Source organism: Anabas testudineus, chromosome 15, assembly GCF_900324465.2.
Source record: "Anabas testudineus chromosome 15, fAnaTes1.2, whole genome shotgun sequence".
In the NCBI taxonomy this organism is placed as follows: Eukaryota; Metazoa; Chordata; class Actinopteri; order Anabantiformes; family Anabantidae; genus Anabas; species Anabas testudineus.
The window spans coordinates 19,804,794-19,822,329 of record NC_046624.1 but is presented as its reverse complement, the minus strand read 5'-3'; the positions used below and the strand labels follow the sequence as shown (position 1 = coordinate 19,822,329).

The 17,536-nt window shown below is 43.7% G+C and overlaps 1 protein-coding gene across 1 annotated transcript in view; it reads right to left on the bottom strand.

Moving 5' to 3' along the window:
• The window catches only part of LOC113158344 (protein kinase C epsilon type-like), a 56,119-nt gene extending 38,971 nt beyond the window's left edge, over positions 1 to 17,148 (bottom strand). The window contains exon 1 of the mRNA XM_026354193.1: positions 15,817 to 17,148. Coding sequence (XP_026209978.1) covers positions 15,817 to 16,164 — 348 coding nt within the window. The 5' untranslated portion in view covers positions 16,165 to 17,148. The remainder of the gene's footprint in view (positions 1 to 15,816) is intronic.
• Positions 17,149 to 17,536: the final 388 nt, after the last annotated feature.

The window sequence follows — 17,536 nt, the reverse complement described above, 5'->3', positions numbered from 1 at the left end:
GAACAAGGAACTCTTCATGACATGTGTCTGCTGTGTCTGACTAAACTGGAACCCACCGAGTCCAAACTGTTCTGTCCATCCAAACTACTACTTCTGTACCAAGCTAAAAAAGTATGCAGAGGACAAAAGTTTGATGTCTCACTTCAAGACAGAACACTGAAGACACATAATGGTTAAACAGGAGAATCAAAACACCAAGAGAGAAAATTCACAGTGAGACTGTGAGAGAGAGACACTAAGACAAAAAGAGAGGGAGAGAGAGAACAGGGAGCACATTGTGTTTCGTCTGCTCTTAGTGACAGCGAGCACACGGCCTGTTTGAGCTGACGCTGAACAGACCCTTCACAGACACACACATACACATCTGAAATAGTGCCTCTCTGGTCAACCTCTCGAACACTACTTCATGCTGGGGCCTTGGGATTGTTTGAAATCTTTCTATTGTAGCACTCATGGGGTATATCTGGCTTTTGATACAGATACCAGAAGAAAAAAAGAACAGTTCAAATTATGTTCCAACTTCCAACTATTGGTGCAAGTACAGGGGTTTGATATTCAGCAGTACAATGATGGACTTCTAAAAAGTAGGGACTTAGAAGAGACAGTTTTAAAAAGAATAATTAGCCTAGATTGCACATCTTGGCTGCTGCATGCTCCTCGTGGAGGGTGGTGCAATCCTCCCCACACACCCACTAAATCCTGCAGTAGTGTGTAACTGCCTCCAGCCTCGATCCAGCGAGTGTCTCTCAACATATTGCAGACCCAATATTGTAGAGGGTGAAGCACAGCTTTACTTTAATGATTAAGAACAGGACATACTGTGCTTACTTTCCAAAAATGTCCTCACTCTGCTCAACGTGCTGCTCACAAAGACAGAAGGAGCACAGTTAATATGCTGCACGTCCAAAGAGAGCAAACTGCTTCCCACAGCAATCTGCACCTTTTAAAGTAGATGTGTTGCAGTCAACTGATGAGGAACAAATGGATGTAATAGATACATAAATAAAAACAGCCACAAGCAGAACAGTAAAGATGCAGCAAGCATGAACACTCACACTCTGAGGCCCTGCAGAATAACTTCGTACAGCTGGAGTCACTCCTGCTGGTGCTGCACTGGATGTACTTCAAACAAATCACACACACACACACACACACACACACACACACACACACACACACACACACACACACACACACACACACACACACACACACACACACACACACACAGGCCTCCTGTCGGCAGCACTCATGCCTGTGCTCCTGTTTAGCTGTGTCTGTCTATGCCTAATTTGTCCCTGTTGAATAAGTGATGCTTCAGCATTGTAAACACACAGCTACAGTAACTCTCTCTCTCTCTCTCTCTCACACACACACACTTTCTCTGTCTCACATTAACTAGTACGACCTCAGCTGGAGGTCACAGAGGAGGTTCCTCTGTCACAGATTACACTTTCTGAGCCGCTGTGAGTTTTAATTAGCAAAATATATGATGGTAAATTAAACATTTAGAAAAGAATCAGTAAATATAAATAAAGTCTCTGTTTACTGTTCATACAAAGTTTGTTAGTTCTAAATGATTTTCACCTGTTCTGTAAGATGACTCGTTCCTTACCTGAGACAGACTCCACTTGTAATGTTTGTCTCTTCTAATATTTTCCTTCGGCAGGAACAGAGGAATGTACACTGAAGGACACGCAGAGGCATCAAACCGCCGATCACCGACGTGAAGGACGTGGTACTGTAGCTGTACTTTAACTGTGCATCGCATGTCAAGGGCAGCTCAGTAACGAGAACAATCATTTCAGTTTAAGTGTCAGTGGAAAATGGATTTATGTCAGAAGGGAGGATTGCTTTCCTGGTTGTTAGTCTCAGGCTCTGACCCTAAATTTACCACAACTGCTGAAGAAAGTAACTGCTTTCTAAGGAAAACTTCAACATGTACAGTTTCTGTTTTGTCAGCTACTTAGAAAGTTACTCAACCAACAGTAGCTGTGTGCTAAAACTGTAACAAGAAAAACTTCACCAGCCTCTGAGTTGCCTGTGTACAGTATTTCTTTCAGTAATGTCTCAGTAATGCAGGGCTGTGTTATTACTCACATGCATTCACTGGTACAGAGTCGTAAGTGGTGCTGGAAGGACTTTACAAATGGATTCCCAAATGTTTTCCCTGAAAAATGTTTAACCTCAGTAAACAACTAACCCACATTTGATATGATTTATGGACCACATCCCTATTTAGAAACTGATGGTTTGAGAGGATGCAATTATGATAGAACAGCATTATGCTATTGTACTGTAAACAGCTCCTATAATGGTGAGTGGACGCTGGTGTGAGCTCATGCCCCTTTTCCTAGGCAGTACTAATGGATGTCAAAGCAAAACTAACTGTCAGTCATCTGGACACATATTTGTTTTAGACCAGAGGAAGCGTCCGTGTAAGATAACCCCATAAAACTCCTACGTTTTAAAAAGCCACGTGAACTATTTAATGATTAGAAACATTCTACTACTGCAGCATCCATCCTCCAGCTATCAGCTGACAGGCTGCACAGGCTGAACTGTCTGAAGGCATCACACAGACGAAGTTGGATCAAAACACAGACTCAATTTTGAGTTGATCTTCAAATCTCGCTGTGTGTTCTTTGGTGAAGCTGCTGTCGGAGTGAGACGGAAACGTCAGCTGGGACGTTGACGAACGTTTGCATTTTGCCTGCTGTCTTTTATACACCCACTGGGAGTGGGAGAGAGAAGAATACAGCATTGAAAAGAAGTGGGAAAACACTAAAGAACACAATGGCGTGCAGGCCAACGCTTGGCTGACATAGAAAATTCATCAGGATTCGATACAAGAACCAATAAACAGAACTGATAAAGGAATCGGCATTAAACCATTAATATGAATTTCCATTTCTACATTTGGCTACAAGTAAAAGTGTTCACCTAGCGTCTTTTTTTTTACTAGTGACAGTCCTCGCTCCAAGTTGACATCACCCAGATCTTCCTGTCGTTACTTTTGACCCACATCTACTTTTTTTGGTTCAGTCCAACCTGAAGTAACTGTCCTACAAACATGATACATGACTCTGAGGCCTCTCTGTGTACTGTGCTGTATATGAGGTCAAATATGCATCTGTGCAAAAAGTGACAGTTAATGGTTTCACACAAATGGAGATAAAGATCATTTGCTGAAAGAGAAGAGGAAAGAGACACATGTGCATTAACCTAAAAGATTGAGGCTGCATAATGTTTACTGGAGGAGGAGGAGGGGGAGGAAGACACAGGGGAAAGGAGGTCTGCACAGAAGAGAGAAAAGTGGGAGAGAGAAAGACCAGAGCCACAAAATGGACCCACAATATGAAGAAAGTTTATAAAACCATGTCCATGATGTCAGGGAGTGACACACCCGGTGTGTCAGTGATAGCAAAGGAGCCTTTAGTGCTGGTATCAAGACACCAGGTGGAAGTGTTATTATCTGACGCTGGGCATGAGAGCGAGCGGGTAATTCTACCTGGATCATCGCTGGATCAGTGTCACGTCGGCCACTGATTGCAACTTTCAGCAAAGCTCTATATGATGATTTAGTTAATACTACAGTAGAGCCGGACAGCTACTGACGTTAGTGCTAATATTGTTATCTGACTTTCTCTAAACCTAGTCAAGCATGTCTGTTCCATAACATTAACCACATGTTTATTATTGCACCCATGATGCTGATAGTGTGGTACGCTTGCAGCCATAGCGGCGCTATTTTAGGAGAAGCTCTGCTATAGGTCAAAACAGGAGGTAGGAACACGTGACCCATACGACCTGTCAGGTCCAATGTACAGTACCTTATTACGCTCATCTTACTGTATCAGTATATTTCATCATCATACATTTGACTCAGGAAGTTAAAACGTTTTCTTGCCTAATGAGGAATTTATCCAGAGTGTGAGTGAGAACTGCAGCCGGTACATTCATGTGCTCTGTAATCCTCTCATAATATCTTTACTGCTCTCTCACTCTCAGCATGAGTAGAGGAGAATGGAGGAGACCGCCCACACACCCATCTGCTTCTACTACTGTATGTGCACACACACACACACACACACACACACACACACACACAGCTATATTATAAAGTGTTCTTGGTCGTTTGCCAGTTCTCTTGTAAACTGTGATCTGCTCGAACATGCTGCCATGTCTCTAGAAAAACAAATCCTCTCTGGGTTATCTTAACACACACACAGACACACACACACACACACACACACACACACACACAGTGTACCACACTGTCATCCCTCAGCACTAACTCAAAACATACCTGAAGCATTAGTCGACCATTAGCTCTTGTTAAAGGTTTCTATTGGGGCTGTTGGGTCTTTATAAACATCACACTGCAGAGCACAGTGAACGCTGCACCGAGGGCCTCAAACACTGAACTGGTACTTTTCTAAACTGACTAAAATGACTCATTAAGATGTCTTTGTGGGTCTTGTAGGAACCTACATCTGAATGATTCAGTAAATTAGCTTTTTTTGTGAACCACTGAGAGGACTCTGTGGTAACTACAGGTCCCTATAGATGTCAATATTAGAGAGTGAACACAGATTTATTGGTATTGGAGCACAGAAAGTCTCTAGTCTGGCTAAAATACTCTCAACTTAAAGTACTAGCTTTTATCTTAGCTTTAACCACACCTCACTTTGCTGTGAGAGGAGGTGAAATCTGCAAAAACGTTAATCATCTCTGTCAAATATAATGTACTGTACATATAATATGTTTTCAGTAATAACACAGTACTGAATACTTCTGTTTCTGTCCATTAGTTCAGTCAGGTTTCTGACACAAACACTACTTGAGTCCAGTTTAATCACTGTGTAAGAGGAGCTGGGAGTTATTGCGGTTTGAAAGGTCCCCAGTCAGTGTTAAGTGCAGACAAGCTTCAATTATGGAAGACCACCAGTGTGCTTAGAGAAGATAAGCCGATGGTCACAGTGCTAACTTTCCCGAGTTTTAATATCCTGCCTATACACTCGTGGATCTATTACACTAAGTGGCCGTCATTCTTTAGGATCGTATTCCATTGGCTCAGGGGTATCTGAGGAAACATGCATGCCTATTAATGCCCTACTGTTTTCAGTCTGAACCAAGTCTGGGTTACCAACCACCCGGAACTCTATAACCCAAGATTCACTGTTACCTTCTTATAGAGTTTTTAATAAGTTTATATAAGTCTAAAAAACTTTTACAGAGTTAGACCTCTTCTCTCCAGAGTTACATGAAACATAGAACCAAATGAAAACAGTGCTGCTTAGGGGCTGATTAGAAGGGGGAACGTTGGAGGGTCCCACATGGGACTTCCCCCACCATTGAGTAGCAATGACCAAGTCATGAGAACCTGCATGACACGTGTGTTCACATGTTGATCAGTGAAGTGCATGAAAATCCTCCGAGAGGCGACTCGCCTCAAGTCCAGTCTGTTTGTTTGTGATGTTTATTTTGTTGTTTAGACGGTATCCACAGCAACGGGGTCACCTGGCAAAGAAAGGAGGTGTCTGAACACATTTAGGAACCCCCCCCCAATAATTTTCCTCCTTTATACCTGTGAGGTTCATTTAAAGATTCAATCACGGGTGTCACATGTTGTCAACTGATGCTTAATGAGTTTCATTTGAACCTAATCAGACACATTCCTCTGAGACACACACACACACTGAGCTGTCCCAAAGCTGTTACTGTATCACATGAGCTTTAGTCAAGCTCCAGTCATGAGGCTGCATGTATCCTCAGGGAGACCTGGAGCTCCACAGAGAGACAACCGAGAAATGGTATCAAGGTGAAATCTGGCGAGTGTGGGACGTTCACAAGCGCAAAGCTGCAGTTTGTGTATTTGTAAAAATGACACAAATAATCCCATCATAATATCTGACAGTTCAACTGATGCTGATTGAGCCATTATTATTAAAAACATTTCCAAAAAGCAAAATGGTTACAGCCACAAAAACACTGCATCAGCTGAAGTGAACAGGTTGTGTGATTGAAGTTTGGACTTAAAGCAGCACTCTGAACAGACTTTTATTATATCTATCCATTGGCAACTATTATTAAACCATGCTGTCTGTTGCATGTTAGTATTTTAAATGTGTAATAAATGTACACTGTGTGTGTGTGTGTGTGTGTGTGTGTGTGTGTGTGTGTGTGTGTGTGTGTGTGTGTGTGTGTGTGTGAGTGCGTGAGTTTGCAGAATGAATGTTTCTCTCATCCTGTTTGTGAGGAAATGACAACGGTTCTTTATTAAGTTCAGTTCTGCCATGTGGAGCTCGCCGGTGATTTACATTACACACATTCCACAGATGTTTGGCCTCGGTGCTCTAAATTATGATTACACACGTTATATAAGCTCTGCAGTATTTTAACCTGTGAGTCAGTTCTCAGATTTGCTGATTTCTACTTTATTGGCCTAAAGTGTGAAATATTCTGAGGCTCCCAGTTTGTCCTGCTCAGAGGTCGTCGCTGCACCCAGTGAGCAGTGATGCTCTCAGGTAAACGCTAACATCACATCACCGTTAATGCTGACATCATCTTCCCCAGCCTGCAAATATGTCCCCTCAAAAAGAAAGCATGTGACGTAACTGGTATAAAGTATCACACTATTCACTTGTCATCTCTTATTAGCCAAAAACGGACGTTAATCTATGTCACAATTGTTTTATTGTCAACGAATCTGTCTAAAAATGACAAATACACTAAAAGATACAAAGATGGCGTCTGTAGGCGTCTAAAGCCAAATGTATTCTGTTTATAATGATATAAAACAGAGTAAAGCTGTGGACCATCACAGTGGAGACGTACAAACCATGTGACTTTATGACGACATTTTCATTTTTAATTGCCTATTGTTTTGTTGGTGATCAATCAGTATCCCGATCAGTGCAGCTCTTGTAGGTTCAATCTACAAGTCAGACAGAGCTAGTGAAGAGCGTGGATTGTCTTGTGTACCGCTGAGTTGACCTGATATCTTTTTGTTTTTGTTTTGTTGGTGATTTTGGTCAAATTTGCAGGGCAAAGAACAAGTGACCTTTGTTTCTGCTGCAGATGAAGATGATTTTTAGTGTTTTTTTTAGCACTCAGGTGTATTAATATTGTATCATATCCCTACCTGAACACAGAGAGTAGAAGCTTTACCAGCCCTCGATCACCATGTGTCTCTTCACACAGATCCAACAGCATATTCATTTAATGTTTTTAATATTAAATCTGCCTTTATTTTACATAACTTACCACAGCCTGAAACCACAGGTCTAATTTCCATCCATCAGTTTACAACAGAGCATGGGAAAGACGGGACGCACTGGGAGACCAAGCAAAGAAAACAGGAGTCTTCATTAGAAATGAAAACCAGGAGAGTCACCAAAAACAAGCCTGATATCTAGAAGAATCACGTCTGAATAAATGACAACAGCTAATTTCTTATCTCATGTCCGGGTCTGCTGTGAAAGCCTTGTTTATGCTAAGTGCTGCTGACAGGAGCAGCGGGAGAATCACTTGCAGCTTGTTTCTTCTTCATCTTGCATTCCTCACATATCTGTGCGACTGTATTGTACTGTAAGCGACACACTGTGCCCAGACAGGGCGGCAGATTAATGACGATAACACAAGATATGAGGGGGGCAGGGGGGCACCTGGGGAGTTATCAGTGTCTCCTTCTTCCCTTCTTTCTCTGGGAAGTAAACTTGGACAGTGAAAACAGGAAGTAGGGCCTACCGTGTGACTCAAACACACTGCCTCTATTTTTAGACTCACACACACATATAAACACACACATGGCCCTGCCTCCGCTTCCTTCGATCCATAGAGAGGACGCCCCTCTACTACAACCCACAGGGAAACGGGGTCAAGAAGAGAGCAGGCCCGAGCTCTTCCTCTATTCTGTCTGTACGAGAGTTTACAGGGGGTCAGGAAACCGAACCCAAGTGCAGCCTCTGAGCAAGAGAAGAAGAGAAGCACCGGCAGGTCCAGCACTGATCCAGAATCCAAAGTAAATGTTTGGTTGAACAGATTTGAGAAAAAACAGATCAACTTGTGATCACTTCCTATTAACGTCAGGCTTCGAGTGCAAGCTTTTACCAAACATAATCACAAACATGATCATTGCGCAATCGTGTGGTTCGAGTGTGGTTGTGTTTCGTGATGACAGCAAATTAAATGTCACTTACTTACAGTAATAGTCACATATTGCTGACAAGTGATGCAGCTAAAGGTTTTGATAAGTCACTGGGCCTCGATGATTCTGACAAGTCGACAACATAAGTTGAATTTATGTGAATTTATTTGGAAACAGCTGTTACGTCATCCTGCGAGATCGACTTTCACTTCTTGCACTTCAACCACCAGCTCGTTTAGATGGTGCTAAACACTTTGGACTCATCAGCTGGCATCACAACGTTTCTGTTTAACGCACTACAAATGCAAATGCTACAAAACGCCCTAATTAGGCTGGAATAATTGGTCTTCTCTGATTGGTTAGAACAACTCTGCACTGCTGACAGGCTGGATTATGAGTCTGGGTCACAGACAGGGCTTCTGCACATTAAGATACATTTGGGGCACGTTTCTACTAAAACGCATGCTGACTGCATGAGACTTTCTTCCTGTAGCAAATCCAGCCAATAAAATACTTGTAATAGAGGTATCTTTGTATTGTTTCTTCCATATTATAATATGTAGAATTTATTTCTCAATTATTCCCAATGTTTATAATGAAAGTTTCTTTTTTATGTTGTATTACATAATAAATCTATTGCATCATAATGATTTTCACTCCTATTAAACAGCAGCAGAAAATGTTCTGCAGAAATGTCTGAGCAACTGTGAAACTGTGAAACTTCTACCAGGTCCAGAAGCTGCAAAAAGCTGCTCTTGTGCTTTGACCTTTCTGGTGCATAAATGTCTTTGCACGAGAACAAAAGCTTGATCTCGATCTGCAGAGAGGCAGCGAAGTGCTCTACATTCCTCAGATGACTGGACATGGTATACAGTAACGGGGGACGTCCCTTATTAACATGACACTTGGAGTGTGTCACACTTGTTAAGTCGTCACTCACAGATCAACTTGTGCTTTCTCCTCCTCAGCCGACTTTTCCTTTCCAGCTCCAGCAGCTGAACCACGATCGTTGACACTTCCAACCGCAGGACAACCACACAGCGATGTGACTCTGTCACAGTTGCAACACCACACTAACAGTGTTACAACCACAGCTGGGAACAAGAAAGCTGCCAGAGACTCACACTGCAGGCCGGATGTGTCTTTATGTCAGAGGATAATTGCAGATCTCCCTTTACATTTGTATTATATTGTTGTTCTAGTTGAACAAACAAGTTCAATTAAGTTTTACAGGATTTGAGTAACACTTCAAACTTGCAATGCTTCAAAGTAACATCACATAAAATCCTATTCATTCGAGCTGCATGAACTGTGTTAATTATATAAGTCACATATTCGGTTTCATTCTGCAAATACCAAATAGGAACCAAACGCCAAGATCTTAGATCTGTGACATGAAAGGAAATCATTTTGAGAAATGAATGACTCAGCTTGAATCGAATGAATGAGTGACATGGGTCAACTAACCGTCCTCCAGGCGGATTAAAAACAACTTCCATATCCCAGATCTGATATCACTGAACATCTCAATGTTAACGATACACTTAACACTGTTAAAAACATCACATTAACTTAAAGTATTGCAAAGCATCATCGGACAAGTGCTCCGTGGATTGTTGCGCAGACAACAGCAGGATTCTGCATGAGACATCCTCCCGTCATGATCCTACTCTGCCAGAGTCCAATCGATTATAATGTACAGTTTACAAGCTGTGTGCACACTTCTTGGGTATTAATGTTGCGTCTTATAAGAAGTTTGCGGTTGACAAATAGTTTTGGCACCCGCTGAATCCATTTGGCACGTTGACAGAGAACCAGTATTTAGACAGTTCAGCTCAGGTAGCAGCTCAGAGAACAACAAGCTGACGACGGCTGTGTGTGAGGTGGTTAGAGAGGGGGGAGGGGGGTAATAGAATAATAGCACAAAAGCGTCTATGTGCCATATTTTGTGTCTCTCTGTTTTACCCGCTCTAAAAAACCCAATTATGTGAAGTAATGTATCTGTCTTCACCTGAGTGGGTCGTGTGTTTGTGGGCAGACCACTTAGTCTGAAGTACTTTGGCTGAAATTAACGATGAGAGGATTAGTGGATAAAATATCACTGGGCAAAACAAAAGAGCTCTGTTCTTGTCGGCTTTGATCTGCTCCATCTTCCTCTTTTCCTTCCTCTGTCTACACAACAGCTCCTGTCCACCAGTTGTCCTCATGTGGCAAATGTGACATTTCCACATCAGCACTGACACGGATGAGAAGTGATACCTTTAGATTTGCCTTAGTCACGTTGCCATGGTTTCAAAAAGGGGTATTTTCATGTTGTCAGATTATTGCAAACTGAAACCGGTTTCAGGTTTCTATTTATCTCTCTCTCTCTCGCTCTACCACCAACACACTCGCACGCCCATCCTGCTTTATATACACAGCATCTTTGTTCTGGTTCATCTGAAATCTATTCCTGGTTTAATGTTAGAGGCTAAAACAAAGACTGGATTAATTTTAGTCTAGATCTTTATTGTGTGCTTCCCAGGACAGTGTAATAAACATAAGGCTGTCCTCCAAAAACCTGATGGAGTCACTACACTTTGTTAGCTGTAGTCTGGTTGGTGTCACTGACTCATCAGGTGAAGCTCTGTCAGCAGCACAGCAGGAGAGATGCTGGAGAGGGTTTTAAAATATTATTTTAACTTAAGGCCGAGCTGAACACACTTGCAACGTGTGTTCAGCTCGGCCACTTTACATCAGGACACAAAGGACAAACAACAGCACAGTCCAGCAGATGCAGGAGTCCCGGTGCCTTAAACACAGACAGATACAACACAGTGGGAAGTAGCCGAGTTCTACGAGACAACGGAGACGACGGTGGGCGACATGAGTGAGCCGGATGCACAGAAGTAATTTACACTTTACATAATGAAAGGTGTAGAGCAAGTAGCATTTCAGTGTGTGGTGTGGAGGTGCTGAAGCGTTTGAGGATGTTACACAGTGTATGTCATTTGTTTTTTGGCGGGACCTCATCACTGGCATAAAAAGAACAAGATCATCAAATTAAAGTAGATAATGTGAGGAGCCTGGTGAAACACTCCCAGCGTTCCTCTCAATGCTCTTATTCTAAACAAGTTTGAGAACATTTATTTACATAAAACCAAGACGTCCAAGTTGAGTGAAATCCGTGTAAAATCACGGTGGGATTTAACACAGCTGTCTCACCCACCACTTATCTTCCTCCTCTATCCCTATTCAATACTAGACAGCGCCTTTCAACACCTCCTCTGTCTTGTTCTTGTCTCTCCGTCCCCTCACTCGCTGCCTGTTGTGTAGTAAAGTCAAACGCTTGTTTTCTCTCTCCCCGCTCTTTCTTTAATGACAAGTTCTGACAGGGCGGCTGCCTACACATAAAATCACTGTTCAGTCGAGAGCAGAAATTCCTGGCAGCTTCAGGAACCCGATCTTCTTTCGCTGTCAATCACTGTGTTTTTCCTTCTCTTCTGCTTTGGCTGTTTTCTCAATCTGGACCAAAAGCCCCATGTCAGACTGATGCAGTTTCTGCTGGGTTGAATCACATACAGAAAGCATTACATCCACCTTTACCTACTGAAGACCAGCTGGACTGATTGACTGCCTGTTCTAACACAAATACTGAAATTATTTCAATCATGTTTTTAAAACAGCAACTCTCTGAACACCTTAACACTGGATGACAGCTTTCAGTAAAGTGTGGAGGTTTGATCATTTGCTCTACTTGAACTGGGTGTAGCACAATCAGGACATGCTCCTGCAAGATTTTCTAAGTATATGCATGAATCACTGGACTGTCAACAAAACTTTTCCCACCAAAATGAATCCCGAGCACCTGATGTTGAAAATCCTCTCTGTTAGGATGCGTCATTTTCGATTGGCTGGTTGGAGCCACATGAACATACAATAACAGTCTAAATGTCATTTCAACAAGCCAACTTTGAGCCTCCGGAGCATTTTGCACAATCCATTACACAACAATTTTCATATAGCAGCATATTGTCCTTCACGCCTACTTGGGTAATGAGGTCAAATTTCTGGCATATGGATTAACTGGTATGACAGCGTGTGGTTGTGTGTGTCTCAATGTGACCAGCTCGGCAGGTATCATTTACGGCTGAAGGTAATTGTTCACAGGCCATGTACGGGCTTGCAGGCCGACTGTGACATTAAAAGTTTTCCCCATGTTCCAGGTACTTGTCAAAACTTGGGTTTAAGGTTTCTGTTCACACGCTCTTGTTAATTTGAGATGCAGCACGTTCAGACTCAGGGAGTATCAATCAGGGCCACATAAATCTTTTTAGATGAAAGACTGTTTTGCATCATGACAGAAGAACTTGGCAAAGGATGAACTGTTCTTGGACCACTCTGTGTAAAAGAATAAAGCGCTTGTGTGTATTTACAGGGAAATAAATAGATTAATGGAGTGAGGAAAGGGTTATCAGATGAGAGGGGTGGACAGAGATGACGAGGACAGGGTGCTGGTGAAGCCGTTAGGTGCTGCACTACTTTTCATCTGCATTTGAAAAACATTTTACTCATCAAGACAACTAACCCCTGTTCCCATTCAAGTTTCAATTCACTTGTTGAAAGGCTGTTAAGAGAAATGATTCTATGTAATGGACTAAACATAACGGACTAATTGTTTCACTGGTTTGTGTGAAAGGGTTAAAGTGAGAATTTGTGCTACATAATAAATGAAGCATGATACAATAATGTGCTGAGTAACAGTAAATACTTCCCCTGTGGGAACGCCTCCCTTCCTGGAAGACTTGTGTTGTTGTCACAGACAGGTGGGCAGAGCAACGCTGCCCCGTGCACGAACTGAAGCTGAGTCACCTGTACTAACTACACTGTAGTCAAACAGTGAACGCATCTGATCCACGTTGTTGTGACTTTGCACATATTCCTTAAAGTGTCTCGTGTTTGCAAGGACAACAGAAAATGCAAGTCTTTGTATGGGAACAAATCTGTGGCAAAAATAACACACGCTCTCACAAGCACTGCTTCACAGTCTGGTTCTGAGACAGGTGGTTGGACACAAAACAATGGAGAACTTTAGTTCCTATCATTCGAAGCATATGAATTCAAAAAGATTTTAAGGTGAAAGCCAACAGCAAAAAACTAAATCTAAACAACCATCAGATTAGAAAAAGCCATGAGATAAAAGAGAGGTGCAGGAACAGCAAAGGCTCCGTCGTCCTTAGTGACCAGTCGAGACTTTGAAACCAGGAGCACGAGCAGCAATCAGACACAGAGAGTCTGCAGATGACCGTGGCCATTCAATGCCCGGTGTGACGTTATTGCTCATGTTATTAGGTGTTAAAAGACTCTTGTGAGGTATCTCAGCTGGACAAAGCAAAACTGTAGTCGCCTGCAAGTTAAGAGTGTTAATGCTGCTTGTGGACTGGAATGATCCCAACGACAAAACATCATCAAGCGGTTTGTGTGTCCAGAGTGTCGTATAATAAATAAGCAGCAACAACCTTTATCATAGAGATGTATATTGTCTGCAGCAATTAGGGCTACAACAACTGATCGATAAAAGTCAATTAATGAAATTGTTAGTAATTGATTTCATCATGGATTAGTCGAGCCCTGTTACAGAGTGGTGCAGAGTGGGTACGTAGCAGAGTCAAATGTTGCAGAGCAGAGAAATGTTTCAAACCTCTTTAATTATCAGGCATAAAAACAACTTTGACGTTAAATCCATCAACTGTGTTTATGTAGCATAATTCAAACAATACAAGTCATTTAAAGTCCACACAGCAGGTTTGAAGCTTCCTAAGAATTCTCCGTTTGCTTTTGAAGAGGATGAAAACTCATTTTACAAAAAGACATTTCTCAGTGTCTTCACATTCCTCACTGGGAAACTACACAGTTCCCTCAAGGTGATGTCAAGTCTTTCTTTGTCTGACATGACATAATCCACGATGCAGATTAAGTCAGGACATGTTGAGTGCTCATGGGAACGCCCCGAAACATTCACAAAAACAAGGTGCAAAGCATGAAAGAGACAGATCAAAGATTCCTCTCATTCCAGTGAATCTAAACCGACACTGAGACCAGTTCAGGGTCTTTTGACTTTAAATGAACTAGAGACTGCTTCAGATTTAACATAGAACGTCTGGGAACCATCACAAGGATCTCAACTCAACACACCGTCCTTCTCCTTTCTCGAGCACAACAGCTTCTTTCACAGGTTGCTGAGAAATAAGAGCCACCAGAAAATCTGTGTCCCTTTTTATCTTCTTCCAAAACTTTAGGTGTTTAATGTCAGAGCATGTGAAACGCACACAGCTCCTTCTGCCTTGTCCACCTGTGGTCTCTCTGTGAACCTTTTTGAAAGACCGCTGCTGAGGAACTCGCTGGGAGCTGCACTTTCTTTCCTCCATCCTGTCTTTCATCTTCTGCTCTCTCCAACCAGCTCCTCTCTCTCTAATGGACCTGATGGCTTCATCAATAATACACTCAAACATTCATCTGCTTCGGCAGCTTCTGCCCCGCACCAGTGTGTGTGTGTGTGTGTGTGTGTGTGTGTGTGTGTATTCGTGTGTTTTCATGCATGTGGCGTCACCACACCCACTCTGGCCTATTTTTTTTTTTCTAGCTCTGCTGTGGGTCACTGGTTCATCTAACAAGAGCACAACAAAGGTAACAGGATCCATACTGTATGAATGTGTGTGTGTGTGTGTGTGTTTGGTATCTTGTGTTGCAAGAAAATGGTTTTCAATGCCAGAAATCTTCTGTTACTGTAAAATGAAGAACTGTATCAATCCACAGTGAAATAAGAGTAAAAACACAAACAGATCACGAGACGATGATCAACCGCTGCACTAACTGATTCCTTCATGTAAAACAAACGCCACCAAGGTGCAAAACCAGTGTGTGGATTTCAGCTTCTAAGATTCTGCACGATCACGTTACTGAATCATCACAGATACTTCTCATCATACAGCCTGAAAACAGCTGATCACAGTATCTCAACAACAACAAAAAAGGCGGCATGTCCGATTTTTCCTTCCCTCACTGAGTTTGAGAACTCCTGTCATGTGCTCTGACCAATAGCAGTCTAGAGATACGATGAGGTTGCTGATGCTGCCAGGTGGAGCAGAGGAGCCGGCTCCTGGTTCCTCTACAACCAACTATGAACATTAAATAAGTCAAGAAGTAGAGTCAGCTACCACGGAGTTACTAATCGCACTCATCAAACTAAAACCCAGAACAGCACTTGGTTCAGGTTTGAATTTAAATGATCAATAAGTCAAGTGGGTCCAAGTTGGTCTCTGGAACGACAGAAGCTACAGTCTTAAGGACTCTGATGAATGAACCTTTGCACCCACTGGACTGGGTTTGACATTATTGGCTCCTGCTGTGTCCCTGTCTTCTATTATGTTAATGCTGCTCAGATGCTGCATATTCCTGTTGTGGGACACTAATGGATCTGTCACTGACTGAGCTCTGTTAGGATGTGAAGTTGTGATTTTTTTAATGCAAACATATTTTGGGGTCAAAGCTACATTAGGACTTCTGGGGAGTTGTGATTGGATAAAATAATTAATTGACTGATTGGGAACTGTGTGTGGAGCCTCTACTGGGGTCAGGACCTTCAGACCGTGGGTGTGCGTCAGGGTGTCACATCTCTGTCTTACCCAGTCCTCGAAGTGCTTGCTGCCGTTGTTCAGGATGTCCTCGAACTGGATGATGCAGTTGGCCACGAAGTCGTCGTAGCCGATGGGCGCGTCGTGGAACACGGACAGCTCGATCTTGCGGCCGTCGTGGACCTCCGTGGTGAACTCATCGTTCCAGTTCGGGCTGTTGGTCTTCTGCTTGGTGGAGGTCTGGCCAACGCGGTAGTCGTCCACGTTCAGGGCGATGTACGTGTCCAGCAGGAACGTCTGGGTCTTGGGGCCGACGGCGTGACGCAGGGACCAGGCGGTCGGCTTGAGGTCCACAGCCTCGCGGATCTTGATCTTCAGCTGCCCGTTGAAGACCACCATGGCGGTGACAGCAACACTTGATACCTGAACCGAAACTCGAGCGCAGTGAATCCACCTCAACTTTGTCCTCGATCACTTCTCTAACTCCTGGTGCCGCCGGACGCACAGGTTCGATACGGTTCTGTTCGACCGGTGCCCCCCAGGCAGATGGTAGCGACTCCTTCCAGTTGAATAGGATGGCTAAAACCAGTCCTCCCCGGGTCCCGAATCGGTTTTCTGTGCTGCACTGAACCGTCCGGACTCGATATGTCACGACTCTCCTCAGAAAACTGCAGCAGCAGAGACGCGCACGGAAGAAACGTGAACAGCAGCAAACAGCCGCAAGTTAGCGGAAAATCCACGAGCTGAGGCCGCAGAAAGGAGTCGGTCTGTCATGGTTTTTACCCTGGAGGTGTTAGAAAACTCCGTTAGCTGGGGCAGGGAGCCGTGGAAGCACTGGCCTGTGTTGCATTGCACCGTGTGGTGGGTGGGCGGCTCCAGATGCCTGCTGGCAGCCGCCGCGGTGCATCGGGGATGTTCGAGCCGGACCGCTGCGCCCAGACAGCGGCTGGGAAGAACCGCAGCAGAGGCGGAGAGGAGGGGCGCTAGGTGGTAGGTAGATAGGGCTTCGTGCTGCTCGGTGCACGGCCTGGTTCCATCCACTGCTGCTGTGGAGCCTAACTCACAGCGGACATACCTCTGGCTGCCTCCCACAGCACTGCGCTCCGTCTCCGTCTCTCACTGGTGCAGGAAATGCGAAAAACACGTCAGATTTCTCGGAGCCTGGTGTGACAGACGGGGGAGTGCGACGCAGCCCAGACTAGGGAGGTGTTTTGGAGCAGCGGGGCTCGGGAGAGCAGAGGAGAGGAGACGGAGGGGGCGAACATACAAGTGAAGGCTTTAGATTCCTCCCAGGTTTCCTTGAACCCGGCTCATCTTAGTCCAGGTGAAGCTGAACACAAGCTCATGCAGAGCTGCAAACTGCTGCAGCAGAGAAGCAGCTGCAGTTTTACAGCAACATAACAGTCTTGAAACTACAACGTGGGTGTGAGCCAGCTGTTCCCCACTCATCCAGTCCAAGTCCAGGTGCAGAAAAATCAACAGGGATCCACTCCTCTGTGCAGCAGAGGACAGTCTTCCTTATTACCTGTTGGCCACATGACCGCGCTCTGTGCAGCACTGAACATAGAAACAACACATTATTGAGTTCAGTTAGAGCTGATTGAATCAATTCAGTCAGCTCAAACTCACCTCTTTTACCAGTTTTCAGTTCAATTAAGAAGAACCTACCTGTAGTTGTGTGACTGTGTGTTGGGGGTAACACAGCAATCTAGGACCAGTCGATCTGACTGGTTCCATAACATAGAAATGTTTCATAAATGCTTCCTACTCA